The sequence below is a fragment of the Juglans regia genome, chromosome 13 (genome assembly GCF_001411555.2).
Source record: "Juglans regia cultivar Chandler chromosome 13, Walnut 2.0, whole genome shotgun sequence".
NCBI classification, from domain to species: Eukaryota; Viridiplantae; Streptophyta; class Magnoliopsida; order Fagales; family Juglandaceae; genus Juglans; species Juglans regia.
This window is the reverse complement of record NC_049913.1, coordinates 3,713,530-3,737,599: the sequence shown is the minus strand read 5'-3', so window position 1 is coordinate 3,737,599 and position 24,070 is coordinate 3,713,530. Positions and strand designations below refer to the sequence as shown.

Sequence of the window (24,070 nt, the reverse complement as noted above, 5' to 3'; positions counted from 1 at the left end):
CCTTAAAAAAAGTCCAATTTTTCCAAGAGTCTGATGGCATATGATCTGGTTCTCTACATGAAAAATTTGGATTCGAAACCTTCTATCCTCTTTTATAATTTTTTTTTTAAAAAAAAATGTTCAATTTTAATTTCAAATCTTGTTTGTATATATATAGCATGGGTGGTGCTACTCCCACGTAGGGAGAGCCCTGAAATAACCACCAAATAGGCGAAAGGAAAATTGTCTGTTTTGGTTTTATTTTTTTTTTCAATTTTTTTTAAAATTCATTAAATATTTAAAATAAAAAATAAAAAATAGAAATTCATTTTAAAATCCTTACTTAACAATTAAATAAAAAATTTAAAAATAAAAAAATTCAATCAATGGCCACTATTGGTGATCACTTAGTTGGGAAAAACATGTCCCATATAAAGAGAGTCCACCGAAACCATCACCGAATATGCAAAAAGTTTTTTGTCTTTTTTTTTTTTTAATATTTTTTAAAATTCATTAAATATTTAAAAAAATATGAATTCATTTTGAAATAATTACTTAACAATTAAATAAAAAAAGTAAAAATAAAAAGATGCAATCGGTGACCTCCTTGTGTGGGAGAAGCATTTTCCTATAGAGAATTGTAGCTCCAATTCAAAGTAATGTAATTCCATGTTTTTTTAAAAGGGAATGTACGAGATTATACAGTAAAAAGGCTTTCTCTGTAACTTTAAAAAAAAAAAAAAAGAGCTTTCTCTGTATGTAATATGTACAGTATCCCCTGGGTATATCGCTTGTATAGAGAGCCGGTATCCCTCCTAGTTGGTTTGTTTTGTCATGGCTTCAATGTTGGGACCAATGGGGATATAATTTCATAGTGTTAGCCAACCTCCAAACCCAAACGCACAGAAAAACTTCCACTCTAATCAGTAATCTCCTCTCCATCCCTCTCCTCCTCCCGGTGCAAGCAGATTGATTGCCTTCCAATTTCCAAGTGTTTGTTGTCTCTTTCCCGAAAACCCAATTAATAATTCAGAATACATCTTTGATAGACTGCGCAGTTCTCTTTTTTGGTCTCTAGAAATTGAAAGAAACCTCTTGGCCTAACACCCTTCGTTTTTTCTCGCTCTCGTTGATTCACAATTTCACCTCGTTCCACTGTTTCGCATTGAGATACACACGACACGAGGCCTCGAGAGTCGAGAGCCGTACCATCGGGGGCTCCGTTTCCGCCGGTATGATTGATCTCTTCGGTTCACTTTAATGCCATGCCTCGTTCTCGGTCGCTTCGTTCCTTTTACACGTACCTGACCATTTTTCCTGCTCTCCTCGGTTCGAAGTCCAAGCTCCCAGAAGTTTATTGGCCAATCTAGGGCTTCCAGTTCTTGGGCTTTGTATTTCATGTTATTTACCATAATGGGTCTGGGTCCCGGGATTCGTTTGCTTTCGCTCATGCTTATCCAGGGGATAGCCTTGTCATTTTTACAAGCACGACTTGACTGAGATGACCATGTTCTTGGTTTGTTGTCCTTAACATTTAGAAGCCCTTCTTGGCCAATTTTGCTGCTTACTGGTAGTGCTTTCTGACCAATAGTTTTTTAGTACCATTCCTTCAGATTATACAAGTTCCTTTAATTATTTGATTGTCCGTGGTTATGGTTGAATTGAGTTTTTCTTGACCAAGTTCTGATATTGTACAGTCTGGTAAATATAGAAAAGGGGAAGGGAAGAAACTTGAAAAGAAGCTTAATTTCCGTGTCATGACAGTTATGGAGGATTAGGGTTTGGGAGTTTTGATTGAGATCAGCAGTGACGTATTTTCTTTGGGGGTATATGCAAGGCGAGCTTTGGTATTGACTGAAAATAAATTTAAAGTGACATCGGATTAATTATTTTTGTTCTTTCAGAAAATTAGTTTAGAATAACGACGGGTGGTTGAGAAGTTTTACACGAAAGACTAATTGGGGTCCGTTGAATTTTATTTGATCATGATCGGGACAAGTTATGGATAGAAGTGAGCCAGCTTTAGTGCCCGAATGGTTGAAAAGCAGTGGAAGTGTCACTGGTGGGGGCGGTACCAACCATCAATTTTCTTCATCTTCATTGCACTCAGGTAATTTTCATTTGCTCACTTTCACGTATTCTATGCTTTCAAGTGTTTGTTTTATTTGTTTGATTATTTACTGGTTGCTAAAAAACTTGAATAAGAGATAAGGAAGCAAGTCTGAGTCCTGTTTTCCTGCTGTTTTAGACATTTAGTCGGAAAAATAAAAATAAAAAGTTACGTGCTCAATCTGTTTTAGAGTAGAGCTAGGCTTTGTTCAATGAAGTCATCTTCACTCTTTTGGCTAACTTGGACTCCAAACTTTAAGCTTCCTTTGATCTCACAAGGATTGTTGGGAATGAAGGGATATCGCTTAAAAATCCTCAAGAAATAAAAGCCCTGAGATGTAAATCAGTTTTATTTCGAAATCACCATTATTTCTCTGAAATAAATGGAACCTTGATTCAAAATTTTAGTTATCTTCTCTTTTTATCATGTCGTGGGATAAACTTACAAGAGTTCTGCTAAATTATTTTCCCTTTCATGTCTTCTGAAATAGATGATCATGCCATATCAAAACATGCAAGAAATGTGTCATCCATGAGTGAGTGTGATCATGACCCGGGTCACTTAGTTGCTTCAGATCAAGCCACTTCCTTTAATTTTCACGGGATTTCTAGTGGTAATAGTTCTGTTCACACACGGTCTTACAGTAGTTATGGTAGAAGCTACCGTGACAGGGATTGGGAGGACATTGTTGACTACCGTGATCAGGACAAGTTGGTTTTTGGTGACCACGGGCAGCATGACTATTCTGATCCTCTTGATAGCATCTTACCCAATAGGTTTGAGAAGGATGTGCTACAATGTTCAGAGTCTATGAGTACAGGAAATCATGGGGACACATGGCCAAGGAAAGTGGCTGCCTGCTCAAATAATGCTAAAAGCAAACACAGAAGTAGTGATCGTTTGCTTGGTGTGAGTAGTGTTGTTAGCAGTAGCACTAAAAGTGCATTTGAAAGGGACTTTCCATCACTCGTAGCTGAAGAGAGACAACATGGTTCTGATATGGGAAGAATCTCATCTTCTAGCTTGAACACTGTCATTCAGAGTTTGCCAATTGGAAATTTGTCTGTGACTGGTTGTGATGGCTGGAAGTCAGCTCTAGCAGAGGTGCCTGTGATTGCTGGAAGCAATTGCACAGGTGCAGTTTTGGCTCAACAGACTATTTTTGAAAGCTCAGCTTCTTTGTCTCCAAGAGCAGGGACTGGCCTCAATATGGCTGAGACATTGGCTCAGGGCACCCCGCGCACACCTTCTCATGTAAATTGTAATTTCTATTATATTTTTTAGCATTTGTTGGATAATATGTTCATGCTCATATGGTGTTATATGCTTCTTGTTGTAGTTATCTATTGGAACTCAAAGGCTTGAAGAGATGGCTGTGAAGCAATCTAGGCAATTAATTCCCATGACACCTTCCACGCCAAAAGCTCTGGTAATTTGCTGCTGCCCTTCTTCTTAATTAATAAATACCTAGAGCTCTATGTCAATCTAGGAAATGTGGTATGTGATTCATTTCAGAGTTCAACAAATTGAACTCCTTTGTTTGGAGTTTTTGAAGATCAAGAGCTGTCAATGATGTTTCATGAATTACTTGTATCACTAAATTAGCACACTTAGGCATTGCGGATGTATATGTCCTGTATACTTGGGCTCTTGCCTACTCTTATGATCAATAAAATATTGTTTACCAATCAAAAAAAAAAACTCATTTGTTTGGAGTGAAAAACGTTAGAGAATTCAATTCTGGTGAAGACATGGTTGGTGAGCAACACTAAGAACAGCAATCTTATGGTGAGGGACATGACACTATGGTGGGTATGGTCATGGAGAAAGATATTCTGGCAGACATGGTCATGACCCTCAAGGGCAGGGGCATCGGCAAGCACAGCCATGGTAGGCATGGTCAGGGGGTGGTGGATGCCATTTGCATTAAAAAGACGCTTTTCTCCAGTGCTCTAGCATATTCCACCACCTACGTAGTGGCATTAGCAAATAACATTTTATATGCATTTTAGCAGCCTTTCTAGGTCAGAGAGCAAAAAGTGTACTCTAGAGTTAAGCTGACACGGTTTGGCCAAGTGCTATGAATGCCATTTATCGCAGGTAGGATTTTTCTTAGTTTCTTTTTGAAGTGAAACCATATGAAGGATGGTATAGCTGAAAATATATTGCTGGTTGGTAATGAGAAAAATTATGTTATGTGTGCCAGCAATTCTGGCTTGAAACCATTCACTTATTGGTTTTCTGTATCAGGCTTGGCTGGCTTAGAGGCTCATGCCAATGCTTTTTTAGATGTGGCTGATAGCAAAGTAACTAGTCATAAAAGTATCCCGCCAGCCCCCTCAAGAAAAAAATACAGATACAAAAAGTTTACTGCTTGTAAATTCTGTTATTGTACATGCCTCAGGGTTAACATTCTATAGCCTAAATGTTGCTGCTTCTAAATTTTGATAGATTCCTTATATTAATCTGATACACAAGGTAATGTTGGTTCATTCGTGTTTTATTCTTTTCAGGTGTCCAGTCCTTCGGAGAAATCAAAACCCAATATTGGGCAGCAGCATACATTTTCATCACACCCTGTTAACAAAACTCCACGTGGAGGGTATGCAAAATCTGATGTTACAAAGATACCTGTAGGCAATCTGCGCATCCTCAATCCATCACGAGAGTCGAAGGGTATCTCTTCGACTCCTAAGGATGGCTTGAGTCCCACTGTTGGAAGCAGAGTAGCCAATAGCCCATTTGGTCTCACTCCATCTGCTGCTGCGTCTGCTCCCCCTAGGAACTTGAGCAACAATTTAAGCCTTGCCAGTGCTGAGTGCAGGCCAACTGCTTGCCGGACAACTGTGGACAAGAAAACATTGTCTCAAGCTCAGAGCCGGAATGATTTCTTTAAAAATCTTTCGAGGAAGAACTCTTCTGCAAACCACTCTTCTGTCATCCCTGATCCTGGCCCAGCTATCTCTATCCCTGAGAATTCTGATAAATTGGTCACAGAAGCTTCCACTGCTGATCCTGTTACTCTTCGTAGTAGAGATGCCCCTTTATCTGATACTTCTAAAAGTTGGGGCCAGACAACTCCCAATGGTTGTGCTTGTGATGTGTCTCAGAAATGTTTGGGCAATGCAGAGGAGTACTCCAGGCCTAGTATGATTCTTCATCCAGATGAGGAAGAGGCTGCATTTTTACGATCACTTGGGTGGGAGGAAAATGCCGGAGAGGATGAAGGCCTTACGGAGGAGGAGATCAGTGCTTTCTACATGGAGGTAACTGATCTTCTAGAATTTGCTCATTTCTTTTTCCTATTAAAGTTTCCATGTTCTGTAATGTGTTTATATATATAAATATATGTAATTAGAGTGTAACATATCTTCTAAATACTTCTTTTTAGAGTCTTTATTCTTGTCTTCCTGTGCAGTACATGAAACTGCGGCCATCATCAAAACTTATGCACGAAATGCAGCCAAATATATCACCAGCTCTTAACTCACAACAGAGCAGCTGTAGCTGTGCTTCGTCTGAATTGGTTGTGTCTGCTGGGTCAGAATCTTGATTTGGAAAATGACCGAGCAAAGCTAGGAAGTCTGAGTGTGATTGTGGAGGTGATATTCTTATATTTTCTTTTTGGTTTCGATTCATTTTAAGCAGCAGATTCGAGCCAAGTTGGTTTTAAGGGGGAGAAAGATAATGGGGATGTCTGCCATTGGTGTGTGCCGAAAGCCATGTGGAATAATAATCTGTAAATGTTCCATTCCCGAGAATAAGGATTGATGTGCTCGGCCCGATTTTAACTTGGGATTTTCGTGGTTGGAAGGTTGATATATAGAAGAAGTAGGAATTTGTGTTTTACATTGATATGCGATGGAAGAAGTCTCCCTTGGAAATATGATGAGTAAAGTGGATTTTTCCTTCCTGTGTGGAGCTTATGATTTCGTTAGTCATTTGACAAGGAAAAAGGAAAAAGGAAAAGGAAAAGGAAAAGGAAGCGAGAATTTGTAAATTATAAATCCGAAGTTTATATAAGAGGAATGATGCCATTTTTTTTTTTGATAGAAGGAATAATGCCATTGATGTTTACAGAGAAAGCTCAAGGATTAAGCATCATTTTTACCATCCTTCGTTTTTTATTCATTTTGGTTCCGCACCGCACCGCACCACACCACACACTGCTCAAAGTTTTTAAGATTTTTTTAATCAAATATTTTCATAATTCAAAGAGATATAACTATAGTATATGAATTTTCATGATTTTAATTCTTGGATAGGGTTTTCGTTGAATTTTACGTAAAAATGACTCGTTTGTTTTCAAAGATGAGATGAGATGAAATTAAAATTAAAAAATTGAATAAAATATTGTGAAAATATATTTTTTAATATTATTTTTATTTTAGAATTTGAAAAAGTTAAATTATTTATTTTATTTTATATTGGAAGTTGAAAAAATTGTAATGATTGGATGAGATGAGATATTTTCTAAAAACAAATTAGTTTCCACAAGCAGCTCAGATGACAAATACTCTAGGGGGGACGGGTTATAATTGAGAAGAGGAATGTTATACAATCTCTCATCCTCCACACCATATTTTTAAAAAAATTTTAAAATTTTTAATTTTTTTTTAATTTTTTTTTAAAATTAATTCAATTTTTCTATTCATTATTCATATATTAAATATTTGATAAAAGAAAAAAAATAATAAAAATTAAAAAAAAATGTGGTGTGTAGAGATTGTGTGAATAATAGGAAGTTGTGTAGATTTTTTAAATTGAAAATAGTGTAGAGAAACAAGTTTTTTATAAATTTTCTTAAGTAGATTTAAAATTTCTCTAGAGAAGTAAAATCTTCTTAAATGTATTTAATAATTTTTCAATAATTAATAGTGCCCAACCAATATAGTCTGATTTATTCAAACTTTGAGCGTATCTATTCTTATGAAGTGTTGATGCATAGGTATTAGAAAGTCCGGTGGGTTGTGACGCAAAGCTGTCTTCACCATTCCTAAACAAAAGCAAGCATTGGCTATGACCTACTGACAAAAGTGAGGTCCCTTTGGTCCACCCGCCCACCACTAATTTTTATTAATTTCTTCTTTTTTAATCACCGAATTCGGCTATAATTTTATCTATTATAGGTAGAGACCATGCAAGAGATGCAAATTATATATGCCATTCATTTAATAAATTAACTTATTACATATAAAAAAATGTATGCATTTAAATTGCTATATTTATTTAAATTAACTTCAACAAATGATAACAAAATATATTGGTTGTTTTAATAATATAGTTTAATAACATATTTAGTTTTTAATTATGTAACCAAATGATTCTTAAATGTTATTCAATTTTAAAAGAATATGAGAAAAATGGATATGAGAAAAGAGAATTGCAGACATGAGTACTAAATTCATCACTTGATCATAGTAAATAATAATAATAATAATAAAAAGATTCATAGAGATGAATTTCTTGGATTTTTTTTCCCGATTTTAGATTTAAGTTGTGTTTGCGTAGTGGAATGATCTGATCGACACAACTACTATTTAATATTTTATTATTAATTTTTTACTATTATTCACAGATCATTTGAGATTATATTGTTTGTTTTCGCATATGAAATGAGATGAGATGAGATGAGTTGATAATGATTATGAAAACAAACGAGTAGATGGTGTAAAATGAATCCAAAACACTTAATACATACTTAACATTTTAAACATATGTGAGACATTTTAAAACAAAAGCCATTTTGAATAATTACAATATTATATAAATATATATATATATACACACACTCAATATGTATTTGGCTAAATATGTATCAAAATACATGGCGATATATTTTGATAAAATAGCGAACTTTATATTAGCTAGGGATCGATCACTTGCAAATCAATAACATTTTAGTTTATGTTCACTCTAATGCATAGAATTCATAATTAAAGTACGCTAGCTGAAGTAGTTAGTACATGAATCACCAATATTCATGTATACTAGGTGTTGAAAAATGGCCCCTTCCCTTAATTTCTTTTTGGTCTAAAGGTAGTTGATGCCGAAAATTGCCCACAAAAAAAATCTATATTAATTCTCGCCAACTTACATGCATAGATGTGGTACAAATATAGCTAACCCTACTGATCGATCGGCCGCGGTTTCTGTCGGTGATAAATAATATATATATATATATATATATATATATTAGTTTATTAAATAATTATAAGTTTTTTTTATAGGTAACATATAAATAATTATATGTTTAATTTCATGGTCTAGTGGCCAAAAAAGCGCCCCTTATACTCTTTATTATATACTATAGTTTTACCATATAATATATATATATATATATATAATTCATAGTAAATTTGTCCTATGATCAACATGATCACGACCTTTCTTTCTCTTCATATCCTCAATCTCTTAGCACGTACCATTACCTTCGTTTCTTATTTTCTTAAGAAGAATATATAATTATATATATAAGTTTAAAATGTATAAATTTTACATGAATTTTTTTATAAAAAAAGTAAATTTTACTATGAAAAAGTATCATTTTTATTTTTATAAAATACTTAGATACCAAATTTATATATGTATGACTTATCTCTAGCATTACTCAATGATCTTTGCTAACCATCGAGGTTACCCACTCCGTTGACTACTACTCCATGCATATGCATGCGGCATATCCAGGGGATCGAACTTCCCTTGACCAGCTATATATGCAGGTAGAATCCTCGATCGGTACAGTTATCGCTTTCAATTGAGCAATTAATGATTCCGGGTGCACCTTCTTCCCTCGACTTGACTAAAAAAACCCCTCAATTTTCAACGCTTATTATCTAATTAAGTACTTTTTTATTCATTGTGTTATAATCAATCCTATTTTTTCTTACTTTCTTAATAATTAACTCGTATATCTATATATATATATATATAACTTCCTAGTCAAATACGGGCCACTAGCTTCATTTAACTTAGCTTCCTAAGGCGATCTTCCTCCGAGTTTTTTGCCAACGTTTTGTCACGATAACGACATGCAATAGGATCGAATTGTCTATGTAGTTGTCACAATTAAGATAATTCAATTTTTTAATAGAGAAATGATTTGTATAAATTTTAAATAGACAAGTCTCATACATGTCATTGTAAAAAAATAGACCCCAGTTAAAAAAAATGTAAAAAAAATTAGTATTTATTAGTGAGATTTATTTATTTTATATAAAATTTAACACTTATCTATTTGAGACTTGTATTTACTATTACTTTTCTTGATATATATATATATATACATATATATGCGCGCGTTATAAATTACTATTTACCTCGATGCATGGCATATTATATGCACCCGATCTCATCATTTTACTTTGGTCCCTCAATATTGTGCGAATCTATGCTTAAGATTTGAAAGAAGTTTAGATTAATACAACTTTGAGGCGATCGAGAATAAATCGGTTCTTGGACATAGTGACCAGCTACCTATCACAGAGAAAAATAAATCCACAGAGTTGACCCGACATGGGTTTCTTTTTATTTCCTCTAACTTGACCTCTACTTCCCTGCCCTTGCATGCAGGCCAAGAAAACGGGCACGTTTTGCTAGCTAGCTGCACATGGCCATTTCTTATATATCCCCCATATACTTAAAAAGCCTAAAAATGAACAGTAATAAACAGTTACATTTTTTTCTTCCACTTATATCCCTCTATATCTTCACAATAATTGTCTTTCTCACAAAATCACCATAAATCATCCCAAAATTACCACACAACAGAGCAAGGGAGCTGCGTCGTGGCTGCTAGAGGCGGCATACGGCAGTGGATCTGGGATCCCATGAAAAGAAAGGGCATGAGAGGAGCTGAGGCTTTGGTTGGAGCAAAATGAGGAAGCAGAGGGGTCGTCGGCAAATGAGGAGGCTGGTGGTGGTGGTGAGGTGGCATGGAGGTGACTAACAGCGACGCTACGGGGAGAAACCCATACGTGTAAAGGGGCTGTGTGCGTGGGGTTAGGAAGGAGCTATGAGTGGTGGGTTCCATGGAAGTAATCCACGGCGTGAGGGGAACTCAGTTGTGGTGCTGGGGCTGAGCTGCGGTGGCGCAAGGGTGGAGACCCGTGCGTCGAGACCCATTTTAGGTTGCTCGCGTGCGGTTGAAGGAGGAGCTTCCAAGGGATTTCAACGGTGGGGTTTGATCCCCGGCGTGAGGGGAAGCCAGTGAGGTGGTCGGTGATGCCACAGGGTAGCGTTGGGTTGCTTGAGGGAGGAGATCGGGTGAGAGAGAGGGAAGACGTGCGGCTGGGAAGGAGAGAGAGGGAGAAAGGGAAAGTGAGGGAAAAATGCTAGGCTTAGGATTTTAAATCCCAGTCATTCATATTGAATCCTCAAATTTGATTCAATGGTGGAGGTTTAAACACCGATTTAAACTAATTTAAAATATAAATGTCATATCATATACTTAAAATCAACTTTAATTTATAAAATATTAATGTTTCATGAAGTTTTGCTAAATACTTTTAAGAAAGTAAAACCATATAAATAATTAGAGTTTTTAACATAATTTAAATCTCATAATATTTTTAATTAACTAAAAAAAAGAAGAAATGAGAGCACGAACAGAGAGGGTGGATTAGCTTCATACGAACTCACTACATCTTCTGCATAGTTGGAGATAACATGACATGCATGCATTGATCTCTACCGTCAAATATGGTTAATTTGTAGAGCTGAAACTTCCATACAGCTTTAACATTATTTTCAACAATTTTATTTTTCTAGATGTACACATCATTTTCAATTAGGCAAATGGGCAAACGTGCAAGTTATACAACTGCTAGTATACATATATAGACCTATCCATGCAGTAGTACTACTACCCCCACCTTATCTAATCCAAACCTATTTTGACGCAAAAACCATACATGGAGTCGATCTCGAATTAATTCCGCGATATATAAATATATTGATTATCCTGCGTGCCTGTGAATATTTGGATTTGGCTGAACTTTTGTGGGATTTTCGTGCAATTCTTGTCTCTAGCACATTTTCGTGAAACTCCGTTTTACGTAACAAAACCCAAAAAGAAAAGAAAAATAACTCGTAAAATGAAACATGCACTATATATATATACACATATATATATATATATAGAGAGAGAGAGAGAGAGAGAGATCAGAGAGAGAGAGAGAGGCGTCTCGGGTGTTGCATGCCATTTGGCCTTGGTTGGAATAAAACCAATTTGCCACTGTCAACTGCGTGATCAAAAAATAATTCCTCGTACCAGATAGGTAGGATCTCATGTATGATCTGGGTCAAGAGGAGGCTAGGAGTACTACTGCGAGATCGAAATTCTCATAGATATATCATGATATTCCATATATACACACATATATACATGAATGCACACTTATAATTTGTTAGAACATGTGAATCTGCTGTAGAGGATAACTCCTCACAAGTCAAGACTGAGGCACCTGCAGCGCACCACCAACAGAATTGCATTTCCATTTCCTCTGCTGTTGATCCTCAACAGAATTCCATTACCGACTCTGCCCCTTAAGAAATAAATTAGAACCTTCTAGACTCTTGTGTATTCTGCTATAAATATGAGAGCTATTGTATTAAGGATGTAAGGAAAATTTGATAGAACCATTTTATGAATATATTCAGTCTTTGAGGCATTTTTACGAACACCTGTGTTACATTCTTGTATCACTGGTTTTAAGGTTCAAACATGGTATCGAGAGCTTGAATAGGGCCAACGCCCACGTTTCCTTCTCCGATCATCATGGCACCATCCAAAAATTCTTCTCCAAATCCTTTTATCACCAACTCCGCTACACAACTCATCACCATTAAGCTTTCTACCGACAACTATTTACTCTGGCATGCCCAAATCACAACCTTCCTCCGCGGCAACCAATTGTTTGGTTTTGTCGATGGATCCAATCCCATGCCTCCCCCCATTGTTGATAATACTCCTAATCCGAGCTATATTTCCTGGCGCACCCAAGACCAACTAATAATGTCGGCCATTTACTCTTCCCTCACCGAGACTGTCCTCTCTCAAATTCTCGATTGTTCCACCTCTCAACAAATCTGGGACACTTTACACGAATTACACTCGGCTCAATCCACCGCCCACCTCATGCATACTAAATTTCAACTTGCAACCCTAAAGAAAGGGACTGATTCAATCTCCACATACTTTCAAAAAGCCAAAGCACTCTCTGCCTCCCTCAATGCCGCAGGGTACCCTCTCCCAGATTCTGAGTTTATCATCTACTTCTTGACTGGTTTAAGCCCAGACTTCGAGTCCGTAGTGTCCTCCATCACTACGCGACCCGACCCTCTCTCCATCTCTCAAGTCTCTACAGTTTTCTAGTTAATCATGAATCCCGTCTTGCTCATCAAACACTTTCACATCTCTCTCAGAATTCCTTCTCTGCCAACTCCACTGTGCGTGGATTGTCTTCTCCTCCAAATCGAAGCCGTGGCCGTGGCTTTCGACGTGGACGGGGCGGGCGAAATTTCTCTCCCTCTCCCTCTAATTTCTTTTCGGCTTCTCAAACTAATAGACCCACGTGTCAGCTCTGTAATCGTATTGGTCACACTGTTATTTCCTGTTATCATCGGTTTGATCATGCATATCAGTCTCCTCCTCCTCCTTCCCTCTCAGCTAATTTCACTAATTTTTCAAATACTTCACCACCATCCTCAAACTGATTTCCCGACACTGCTGCTTCCACTCACTTCACCTCTGATTTTTCCAAACTTAATCTCGAGTCCTCACCTTATCAAGGTCCAGATCAAGTAACTATTGGCGATGGATCATCCCTTGCTATTCAAAACTCTGGCTCTGGCTTGCTTCCGACACCTTCTGGCAATTTTCTTCTCCGTCAACTTCTTCATGTTCCTTTAATTTCTCGAAATCTATTATCTGTTCGTCAATTTTGTTTGGATAATTCAGTTTTCTTTGAATTTAACTCTTCTGGTTTTTTTGTGAAGGATTTACGTTCCCAGGAAGTACTTCTCCAAGGCCCCGTTAAGAATGGTCTGTATGTCCTTCCAACTGATGACGCGGATGTCACTTTCCCTCCACAACATGCTTTCATTGGCGAACGTACCTCACCTACCATATGGCATGCTCGTCTTGGTCACCCATCTCCTCGGATCACCTCCTTTACTATACGACATCACAATCTTCCTGTCACCTCCACATCCACTTCGTCACCCTGCTCGGCCTGTCTTCAAGCCAAGTCTCATGCTCTCCCACATCCTCTTTCACCCTCTAGCTCGCAATTTCCTTTTCAGTTGCTTTTTTTAGATGTCTGGGGACCTGCGCCTGTGCTATCCTCCAGTGGTTTTAGATTTTATTTTTCTATTGTCGATGACTTTACAAAGTATGTTTGGTTTTTTCCTCTATATGCAAAATCTGATGTGTCACAAATTTTTCTAAATTTTGTTGCCTTTGTTCGCAATACCTTTTCAAAAAATATTATAGCTGTTCAATCAGACTGGGGGGGTGAGTTTCGTCCCTTTCAAGCAATTTTGCAAAAACTTGGTATCTCTCATAGAATTTCTTGTCCATACTCTCATGCTCAAAATGGTAGCATTGAACGGCGTCATCGCCACATTGTCGAGACTGGTCTCTCTCTTCTCGCCCAATCTTCGACTCCTCTCAAATATTGGGTTGATGCTTTTAAAACAACAATTTTTCTCATAAATAGAATGCCCACACCCATTCTTCAACATTTCTCACCTTTTCAAGTTCTGTTTGGATCTCCACCTGATTATCATTTTTTACGTATTTTTGGCTCAGCTTGCTGGCTTAACCTTCGCCCTTTTAACCATCATAAATTAGACATGAGATCCAAGCTCTGTGTCTTTTTAGGATACACTCCTGATCACAAATGGTACAATTGTCTCCATATTTCATCTGGCAGAATCTACATTTCCCGGGATGTTCGCTTTGATGAAACTCAATTTCCTTTCTCTTCAACCCAACAAATACCTACCCAGGCCTCATCCTCAGCCCAGCCCGTCTCACTCAACAAAAGCTTTCCCTCCTTATCCAATCGGGCCTCTCTCTCAACTCCTCAACCTTGCGACCGGCCCAACCCACCTCACTCTATTCCTCCATCTCATATCTCGACCCAACAGCCCATCAACCCAAACCCTAATTCCATCGCTTTCGAAAACAATCTCCAGACTTCTCATGCGCCGTCTTCCCCTATCCCTTCTCCTGCGAATCCTTCTTCATCCACAGATAATACCCATTCGGACTCCATTAACACTCACACCATGACCACTCGGTCTAAATCCCACATAACCCGTCCCCTTCTTCGACAAGATGGTACGATTTTATGGCCACCACCGAAACACAGTGCAGCCCTCTCCACCCTTTCTTCCATTCCCGACGAACCCACATCTTACACGGAAGCTTCTAAATTCCCTGCTTGGCGTGCTGCCATGGCCAGTGAATTTGAAGCTCTCCTCCGAAATAAAACATGGTCCCTTGTTCCTCCCCATCCTTCTCAAAATCTTCTGGGTTCCAAATGGGTTCTCAAGACCAAACGGCTTGCTAATGGAATCATTGAGCGACGAAAACTCGTCTTGTTGCCAAAGGGTTCCATCAACAAGCCGGCCTTGACTATTCGGAAACCTTCAGTCCGGTTGTCAAGCCCGTTACGATTCGCCTTCTGATCTCTATTGCTGTGTCTCGAAACTGGCCCCTTCATCAGTTAGATATACAGAACGCGTTCTTGCACGGGGACTTAGAAGAAGATGTCTTTATGCAGCAACCTACTGGGTTTGTTCATTCTGATTTTCCTCATTTTGTTTGTAAATTAAATAAATCTATCTATGGCTTGAAACAAGCACCTAGGGCTTGGTTTGCAAAGCTTAGTTCGAAATTAACTTCTCTCGGCTTTCATGCTTCCATTTCTGACTCCTCTTTGTTTATATTTACATCTGCTACTTCCATTGTTTACGTTCTAATTTACGTTGATGACATTGTTGTTATTGCCTCTGATACTTCTCTCATTTCTGAATTTATCTCATCTCTGTCTAGTTCTTTTCCTGTCAAAGACCTAGGTCCTCTTCATTTTTTTCTAGGAATTCATGTCAGTCGCACGGCTAAAGGATTGTTTTTATCTCAATCTCGCTACATCTCTGATCTGTTAAAAAAGACTAATATGCATGAGTCTAAAACTGTCTCGACGCCAATGTCAACCTCGGACAAAATTTCAGCCCTTGATGGATCCTCATTTGAGGATCCTCAGCTTTATAGAAGTGTTGTTGGCAGTCTCCAATACCTTTCATTTACCCGTCTAGATATCTCCTTTGCTGTCAATAAAATTTGTCAATACATGCACTGTCCCCGTCACTCTCATTGGCAAGCTGTCAAACGCATATTGCGTTATCTCAAACTCACCATTCATCTTGGCCTATTTTTTTCCTCTGTCTCCTCTCTTAAACTCACAGCATTCTCAGATGCTGATTGGGCTGGGTGCCTGGATGATCGGAAATCGACGGGTGGTTTTTGTGTCTATTTTGGGTCTCACCTAGTGTCTTGGGGGTCCAAGAAACAACCAACAATAGCTAGATCCTCTACTGAGCAGAATATAAATCGGTTGCAAATACTGCTTGTGAACTTCTATGGATACAAGCCTTATTAAAAGAATTGGAAATTTTTCTTTCTGAAGCACCACACTTGTTATGTGATAATATTGGTGCCACTTACCTCTCGGCGAATCCAGTTTTACACTCACGGACTAAATATGTGGATCTTGATTATCACTTTGTACGTGACCGTGTTACTAACAAAACTCTTATTGTTTCTTTTGTCCCGAGCAAAGAACAAATTGCAGATATATTCACTAAGCCGCTCTCCTCGGCTCGATTTGCACTCCTTCGTTCAAGCCTCACCATCTTCTTGGTACCGCTTGAATCGCGGGGGGATGTTAGAACATGTGAATCTGCTGTAGAGGATAACTCCTCACAAGTCAAGACTGAGGCACCTGCAGCGCACCACCAACAGAATTGCATTTCCATTTCCTCTGCTGTTGATCCTCAACAGAATTCCATTACCGACTCTGCCCCTTGAGAAATAAATTAGAACCTTCTAGACTCTTGTGTATTCTGCTATAAATATGAGAGCTATTGTATTAAGGATGTAAGGAAAATTTGATAGAACCATTTTATGAATATATTCAGTCTTTGAGGCATTTTTACGAACACCTGTGTTACATTCTTGTATCACTGGTTTTAAGGTTCAAACATAATTAAAAGTCTACGCTATGGACTTGGACTATATCTTATATGTAATAAGCGTCAATAAGCAAGGAGGTGTCGTCCATCTTTTATTTTCAATTTTGTCCTTCGTTTCATATTTCTTTCCCGTTTCTGTCCCTCAGTTCTAACATTTATACCGATTTCGCCCCTACTTTTGTTTTTATTTGTTGTTTATGTTCTTCATTTCTAACATTTATACCTATTTTGCCCCTGCTTTTGAAGCAGACAGCTGTTGTCTAACATGTTATTTTCCGATTTTACCCTTCATTTTCGATATTTTTTCATGCTCTGTCCTTGACTTCTCCAAGGTTCTAGTATATATATATATATATATGTTCAATAATTAAAACTTCAACGAGAGATCATCAAATGGCTGCATGCGGCGCCGATTACTCTGAATCCCACATCTTTATCATCTGTATCATGATGTACATGATACATGTGTCTGCTGTATATCATCATCATGTGTGCGCGTTTATAATATAATTAATATATATAGCGCGCATGCGATGAATGATCAGAACAAGAAAAGTATATATCATCGTACTGGAAATACATATAGAGCGCATCGGTTCTTCGATTCTCGTGCATGGTATCAAAATGTCAACGTGCAATATGATTCATCATGTACAAGAATGTTTCAGAAAAAAACAAAAAAACAAATTAAAAGATAATATGTTTACATTCATGCAACTAATCATGTTTCCAGTGCGAAGGCATGCAATATTACGTACGTAATATATATATATATATATATATATATATTTATCTTTTGTAGTCTTAATTAATTTGGTAGCAAAGGCGAATCTTACTTCTATACGCGATGGATTAGATCGATAGTAAGAAAAACAAGCTCATGGGTTATAGCCCTGCGGCTGCAGTCAACTGGCCATATAATTATATAAGATGGTCCGATCCAAATGCAATGAGAAAACTAATTACAGTCTCAATTTTATTTAGAGTGCTGCTAGGTGCCGCCCAACAGTTATAGTTGGGCGTGCCCTAAGTAAAATTTATTTTTAAAATTTTTAAAATTATTTTAATTTTTTATTTATATATTTTTTAATATTTTTAAAAAATATAAATACATTAATAATTACTTTCTTAATTAGTAATGAAAAGAAAGAAAAAATTAAATATATGAACTGTCAAAATGAGAGGACAAAATGAAGCGACGTATTATAATTATTCTTTTATTTATATGTATATATAGCTTGTGTAACGTGTAATGAATTATTTCGGACCACATTATAAATTTCTAGGCTTATATAGTATTAGCTGCTCCACGTGGAATTTCATCGCATATCACCATATTTCAGCACAGAGAGATCACCAAGAAAAAAAAGTTTCCATTAATGGATTGAAGTTTGCTGTACATGTTGTGCAATATTGCAGGTATTTCCATTGTTAATTAGTAATATATATAGCTGAATCAAAGGCGCAATTTCGAAGATCAAAGGAAGAGAAAAACAAAAAACTAGAAGGCCGAAATTAAGCAAAATCACGGTCGCTTTATTTAATTATTTCCTAGTTCTTTGAGCTCCGGCCGATAGTGGCCGTACGTGGCAGTAATTCCTGGCCGGTGCCCGCCTTATGAGCTGCCGGAAATTGAGTCATATATAAAGCGAGAAGCCAAAGGTTTGATATCATCAGCAGCGCCTACTAGTGCTCAAACCGACCTAGCTCATGTGGATCGAGTAGTACTTGAATTTCGATGGCCTCCGGATAGAGGTAATTAGCATATATTAATAATATATATAATTTCATTTTCGTTCAACCTTTAGACATGACTACTATTAATTAATTAATAACTAACGTGCGATTATAAAATTAAAAAAAATAATTTATTAGGATCAGTTTAATATATAACTATATATAGATTAAGAATGGTTTGAATTTAGAGATGAGTTGAGATGTATGGGTTGAGATGATTTATGAATAGTAGAATAAAAGTTGAATTATTTATTATATTTTATATAAAAATTTAAAAAATTATAATAATAAAATAAAATAAATTGAAATAGATTAAGATAAATTTTAAATACAAACAATACCGTAACTTTTGAGCTTACCAGGAAAACACGAACACTATGACTTTTGTTAAAATTGAGTCTTCTACTTCAACGTGGGAGGTGGTGATATTAAAAAAATCGTGTACTAGATTAATTAATTAACGAGAGCAAGCTGGGATCTCAGGTTTGAGGTCTTTCTTTGCGTTGACGATTTCAAGATCTGATCCCAAGGTTTCTTGTTATTGGAGTTCGTATCATGAGGCTCATATTCCAAGGAGGGAAGATCCAGCAATATTATTATGCATGCATGATGTCACGGCTATGTATTATAAACTACGTATATTTTAATTGTGTAATATAATATTAGATATAGTGACAAATATAATACAATTTTTTTAAAAAATAGTTGAGATTGAAGAGTTTATTATTAAAAAATTAATTTTTTTTAATATAAATCTTATATTTACTTATTTTTTTTAAAATATTGTACGTACACTAAAAATACCATTTCTAATTTTAGGTTATTACTAATTAACGTTTATTTTAAATAAACGTTACCAAATTAAGTACGGATCACGAGTTTAATTTACAATATTGTCCATGGGTGCCTTATTTTTTATAATCGCAGAAAATCATTGATATTGATCGATGCTCCAGATTAATGATAGCGCTACAGCAACTTTCAGCTTTAAGTCGCATCCGGCTATAATTATGTGAAGGAAAAAGCAAAATTAGGAGACTTACAATAATAATTATATATACTGTTGTAAGTGGAATTAATATATATATATTTTCTTTCTCTGTAAGTTTTCAAGAACACTAAGTGCATGCATAGGTACTGTAGTTATACCTTGCTGGCATGGTGAGAGGGGCATTACTAGAAAGGCCATTTAATTATTAAGGGCAGGTTTGGGGTCAAAACTAAAACATAAAATTTTCATCTCATCTTATCTCATCATTACATTTTTTTTAAATCTCCATACAAAATATAATAAACAATTCAACTTTTTCAAATCTCAATACACATTTTTCAAATCCCAAAACAATAATAATATTAAAACTTAATATTTTAAACTTCAAAACAAAACACAAAATTCTCATCTCACCCCCCAAACCTACCCTTAAGTAGCTAGATAATTAACCGGTAATATATTAATGGACCAGGAAAAAAACAGTAAGGTCACGCATGACCAGCTCATGAATCCAAAGGTTATATTTTTTGTTTAATTATATTATATATACATATATATATATATATATATATATTTATCAGAAAATTTGCCTCTCGATTCTGTGTAATTAGGGCTATGATTTAATCGCCTTATTTCTTATATTATGGATTTTTTTTAAGAGAAATTGTTATTATTAATTTATGAAAGAAACTTAAATCTATGACCGGATACATTTTAGGATGTCCTCATATCAAACATGACATTATAAATTAAAATAATGCATATGAAGCTCTATTAGTACACTATTTCTTTTTGTGACTGATTTGATATTTACTATTGTTGATATTTTGATATACTGACAAACATTCAAGAGATAATATTCTCTGTCTGAACTGTCTGAACAGAGGCTTAACCGCATATTTCATAGAAAGAGATAATTTAATCTCTACAGACAAACGTCTAAGAGACGAACCTATTTTTTTATTTATTTTAATTAACAATAAGGAAGCTGAAAAGAAAAGTAATAAGATATATAGATGCTTAAAAAATGTATTATTACAGTTTGAATTATTTAATTGACAAGATCAAAAAATTAAATGACTATATATATATATTTGATGGGGAGGTTTAGGGGGGGGGGTTAAAAGTCTTTTGATTAGGAGAAGCCCGAGTCATTGCCCAAGACAATACGTATTTAAATTTGAGGTATTTGATTATTCACGAGTCTTTATTATATTAAACATAGGTTAATTAAGGAAGCCAATAAAAGTCAAAGCTTAGATGCGTCCTTGTGTGCCTAATAATATACATCTTTGAGACGAGGGAATTGACTTCGGTGCCTCAAAAGCAGCATTAATAGGAAGAAAGAGATTCTGCAATTTTGTCTTGTTCTAATGGGGAGAGAAAAAGAGAGAGATCATCGGATGGAGATTGATCTGTCACTGAAGGTAGATATTGCTGATCATGAAGAACAACAAGCTGTAGAAAAAGAAGTCGATCGAGCTGGCGTACAAGACAAAGGAAAAGGATATCATGATGATGAACAAGCACAAGCGCCAAATGATCATCGTCAAGATCAACCGGGAATACATGTACGTGATGCAGAAGAAGCAGCTGAGGCCACAACAGGAGAAGTAGACGATGATGCATCGGTATCAGATCAAGTATCCTTGCAAGAGAACATGAGGACTAAAGAGGTACGTAATTAATTAGTAACATTAAGTTGGAACGCCAGATAAAATCCAACAAATCACAGGAAAATAAGAGATGATTGAGGCTCTGATCTGGTGATCACCTCTCTCTCTCCCTCCCTCTCTCTTTCTATGTATCAATATCCTTACAAAGTTTGCTCATATTTATATATATACATACATAATCGAATATAATTTGACAAAGAAATCTGCCATACATATATATATATATGTTTATAATCTACCAGTTGTCTTTGCTACGGATGGAGATGAACCGCGTGAAAGAAGAAAACAAGGTGTTGAGGAACGTCGTGGAGCAAACAATGAAAGACTACTACGACTTACAGATGAAATTCGCCACTGTCCAGCAAAATAACCAAAAAAAGGTTGATCCAGGTTCCTTGCAATATTTGAATTATTTTTAATTCTTTGCTGATTTCTATCCATTTTCTTAGTTTATAGGATCAGTCTGTAGTTATGCTTCTCTTTATTTTATCTGATTTAGGATCCTCAAATATTCCTCTCGCTCAACGGTAATCACGGTATTGATAGTCAAGAACCAAAGACAATTCTCAATACTCCAGATATCACTAAAGAAAGACCTCCGTCTCCGTCACACAAAGATGGTCTTAGAGAGAGTGAATTAGGGTTGTCACTTAGGCTACATACAGGTGCTGAAGAACAAAGAGTGGAAGACAAAGATCAAGAGAATAAAGAAGAAGTGAAAAGTTTTACCACAGTCCAAAACAAGCTACAGCGGAGTACTGATTTAACCGGAATCGCAAGCCATGTTGCTTCCCCAGTCAATAGAAAAGCTAGGGTTTCAGTCCGAGCCAGATGTGAAGCAGCCACAGTAAGCTAGCTCGCTCAATTTACCATCATGACCTAGTTCTCCTAAATATTCTAGCTTTGAGATCGAGCTCAATAATCACAAGACTACTACTACAATTTAATCCCAAGTCTTTTCAATATATAGATGAACGATGGATGCCAGTGGAGAAAATACGGGCAGAAAATAGCCAAAGGAAATCCCTCATGCCCTCGAGCCTATTACCGCTGCACAGTAGCTCCTGGATGCCCAGTTAGGAAACAGGTACAATTATTTGTCAAAACTGAAACATTATTGTACGTACTTGCTTCAATTTGATTCTCTTGGGTTTCACTCTCATTCCTTGCATTAACTTTTTTTTATGATCAGAGTGACGTTCTTTTATTCTTTTGCAAACAGGTGCAAAGATGCTTAGAGGACATGTCTATACTAATAACAACCTATGAAGGTACACATAACCATCCACTTCCTGTGGGTGCAACTGCCATGGCTTCCACGGCTTCAGCAGCAGCTTCCTTTATGTTATTAGATTCAAGTAATCCTCTTTCAGATGCAGCTGCCTCTAGTTTCACTCGAGTATCCCTTCCCAATTACGGCCTGCATGGTTCTCATATGATTCACTCTTCTGATCTGAATCCATCAAACATTAGAACCATGAACCCTATTAATATTGACCCTTCCAAAGGAATTGTTCTTGACCTAACAAGCAATTCTTATGATCATCATAATCACCAGTACCCGGCCCCTCAATTCCCAATGGCTAGCTCCTCATACTCAGCAGCTCGTCCGGGTTTTCCAGCTTGGATGCATGGAAAACCAAGTTTTCATACTGGAAATATTTCTCTCACGAACAATAATAATCTATTTCCTATCCCTAGATCAGCAATAGAAAATAAGTCATTGGCAGAAAATGTGACTGCAATCGCTTCAGATCCTAAATTTAGGGTAGCCGTGGCAGCTGCAATCACCTCTCTCATTAATAAAGAGAGTCCTAATACAATAACTCATCCTCATGTGGGGACTCCCTTTGGTCCTAGGGATGGAGATCAGAGTGGTAGCTCTGGTAGCAGCAATTGGGTTCTTGAATCTCTCTCGGGAAATGGTAAGCCACTTGGGCATTCACCTTCATGATGATCCAAGAATTTCTTCAGGTATTAGTTTTCTTTTTTTTCAAAAAGTCGGAATTGTATACACAGACTTAATTAATTTGTATTATAATCATCCTGTTAAGATTTGGTTCTTTGCTAAATAAGATCAACATACAATAATGCAATTTTTCTTTTCCCGACTTATTCAATTAATGTTAATTGCTGTTTTTTTTCCCGAATTTAAAAAAATCCGGATTTCTCAATTGAACAGCAAATTATTTGGATATATATAAGTCATACTTACCAAAACATATTATTGATATGTGCATACATATCAATAATATATAGACAGACGTTTTTCTTATAGTGTGCAAGCCTTTCGAATCCAGCTAACATAAAAAATAAAAAATACTTGATTTTTAATTCTTTTTACGATTGAGGCCGGTGGTCCTAGCTGCATGCAGTTAGCTGCTAAACTTCTAAGTCGCAATTTTCTTATAATTAATTAATTTGATTCCACCACTACTGCTTATACATTATTAACAGCTTATTAATTAATAATGCTGTTTAATTAATTTGGTTTTCCGTCGGCACAACCAATGCCTTTATAATTTCCGTAGCTAGCTAGCTAGGATTAATATATAATGAAAATATATATGAATTCCTACGATTATATATATATATATATATAATATTGGTATACCCTCAATTAATTAATTAATATATTGGTATGCAATTACTTGATGTAATTGAGATCTGAATCTAAACGCGCGTCAAGTCAACCCTTGTCTGGTTGCTAAAGCCGAAGACTTTGCAACGCTAGCTGATCTATTGGGCATGATCTAGCTACGTTTAACTGTATAAAAATAATATTATATTTTTCATTTTAAATTTTATTATCTTTTTATATTTTACATTGATTAATATATTTAAAATAGTTTATTTGTATAACAACCATGTACTGATCATCAATAAGTGTGCCGCAATAAGTGTGAGTACTGCATGTACTCATCACATGATTCTTGAGATTTTCATGATATTATATGATTGATCATTATAAATTCCTAATTAAGCAGATTGAAATTAAAATTTATGTTATATGCTTCTCCAACCATCCCTTTGTTTCTATCTTAATTAGGGTACGCTGATCATACAATAATGATCACGAGACTATTTGATATATATGAGGATTTTTTTTAAAATTAAAATAACTAAAAAGAAAAGCCACGCATCTAATTTTTCGAAATTCGTTTAATTTTTTCAATATATAAATTATAAAGTACAGTACTGATCTATGTATACTGTACATATACATATAGTACTGTACTTTGATGTATTTTCTTTGTTGAATTTTCACTTTCTTATACGAATTAATGAAACCTACGTATATATTCATTTCAGGTT

General features: G+C 36.1%; 3 protein-coding genes across 3 annotated transcripts; all 3 read left to right on the top strand.

Annotated features, from left to right (window-relative positions):
* Nucleotides 1–787: 787 nt before the first annotated feature.
* LOC109007054 lies at nt 788–6,183 on the top strand. Its single transcript, XM_018986563.2, has 5 exons — nt 788–2,089; nt 2,580–3,343; nt 3,429–3,518; nt 4,603–5,355; nt 5,508–6,183. The coding sequence occupies exons 1-5, from the start codon at nt 1,981–1,983 to the stop codon at nt 5,640–5,642; spliced, it is 1,851 nt and encodes a 616-aa protein (XP_018842108.2). The 5' UTR covers nt 788–1,980; the 3' UTR covers nt 5,643–6,183.
* An 8,200-nt stretch (nt 6,184–14,383) lies between these two features.
* LOC118344167 (uncharacterized mitochondrial protein AtMg00820-like) lies at nt 14,384–14,785 on the top strand. Its single transcript, XM_035684118.1, has one exon. It carries the CDS (start codon nt 14,384–14,386, stop codon nt 14,783–14,785), a length of 402 nt encoding a protein of 133 aa, XP_035540011.1.
* Nucleotides 14,786–20,434: 5,649 nt separating this feature from the next.
* LOC109006989 (probable WRKY transcription factor 9) lies at nt 20,435–22,851 on the top strand. The gene is made up of 5 exons (XM_018986454.2): nt 20,435–20,755; nt 20,998–21,135; nt 21,255–21,602; nt 21,726–21,842; nt 21,978–22,851. Exons 1-5 carry the CDS (start codon nt 20,453–20,455, stop codon nt 22,707–22,709), a joined length of 1,638 nt encoding a protein of 545 aa, XP_018841999.1. The 5' UTR covers nt 20,435–20,452; the 3' UTR covers nt 22,710–22,851.
* The last annotated feature ends 1,219 nt before the right edge of the window (nt 22,852–24,070 follow it).

Bases quoted from the DNA above. Each gene is read 5' to 3' on its own strand.
- LOC109007054 (XM_018986563.2), top strand. From the start codon at position 1,981: ATGGATAGAAGTGAGCCAGCTTTAGTGCCCGAATGGTTGAAAAGCAGT. The intron at 2,090-2,579 runs GTAATTTTCATT...CTTCTGAAATAG, and splicing joins TTCATCTTCATTGCACTCAG to ATGATCATGCCATATCAAAA. The intron at 3,344-3,428 runs GTAAATTGTAAT...TTCTTGTTGTAG, and splicing joins CCCCGCGCACACCTTCTCAT to TTATCTATTGGAACTCAAAG.
- LOC118344167 (XM_035684118.1), top strand. From the start codon at position 14,384: ATGACCACTCGGTCTAAATCCCACATAACCCGTCCCCTTCTTCGACAA.
- LOC109006989 (XM_018986454.2), top strand. From the start codon at position 20,453: ATGGGGAGAGAAAAAGAGAGAGATCATCGGATGGAGATTGATCTGTCA. The intron at 20,756-20,997 runs GTACGTAATTAA...ATAATCTACCAG, and splicing joins AGAACATGAGGACTAAAGAG to TTGTCTTTGCTACGGATGGA. The intron at 21,136-21,254 runs GTTGATCCAGGT...TATCTGATTTAG, and splicing joins AGCAAAATAACCAAAAAAAG to GATCCTCAAATATTCCTCTC.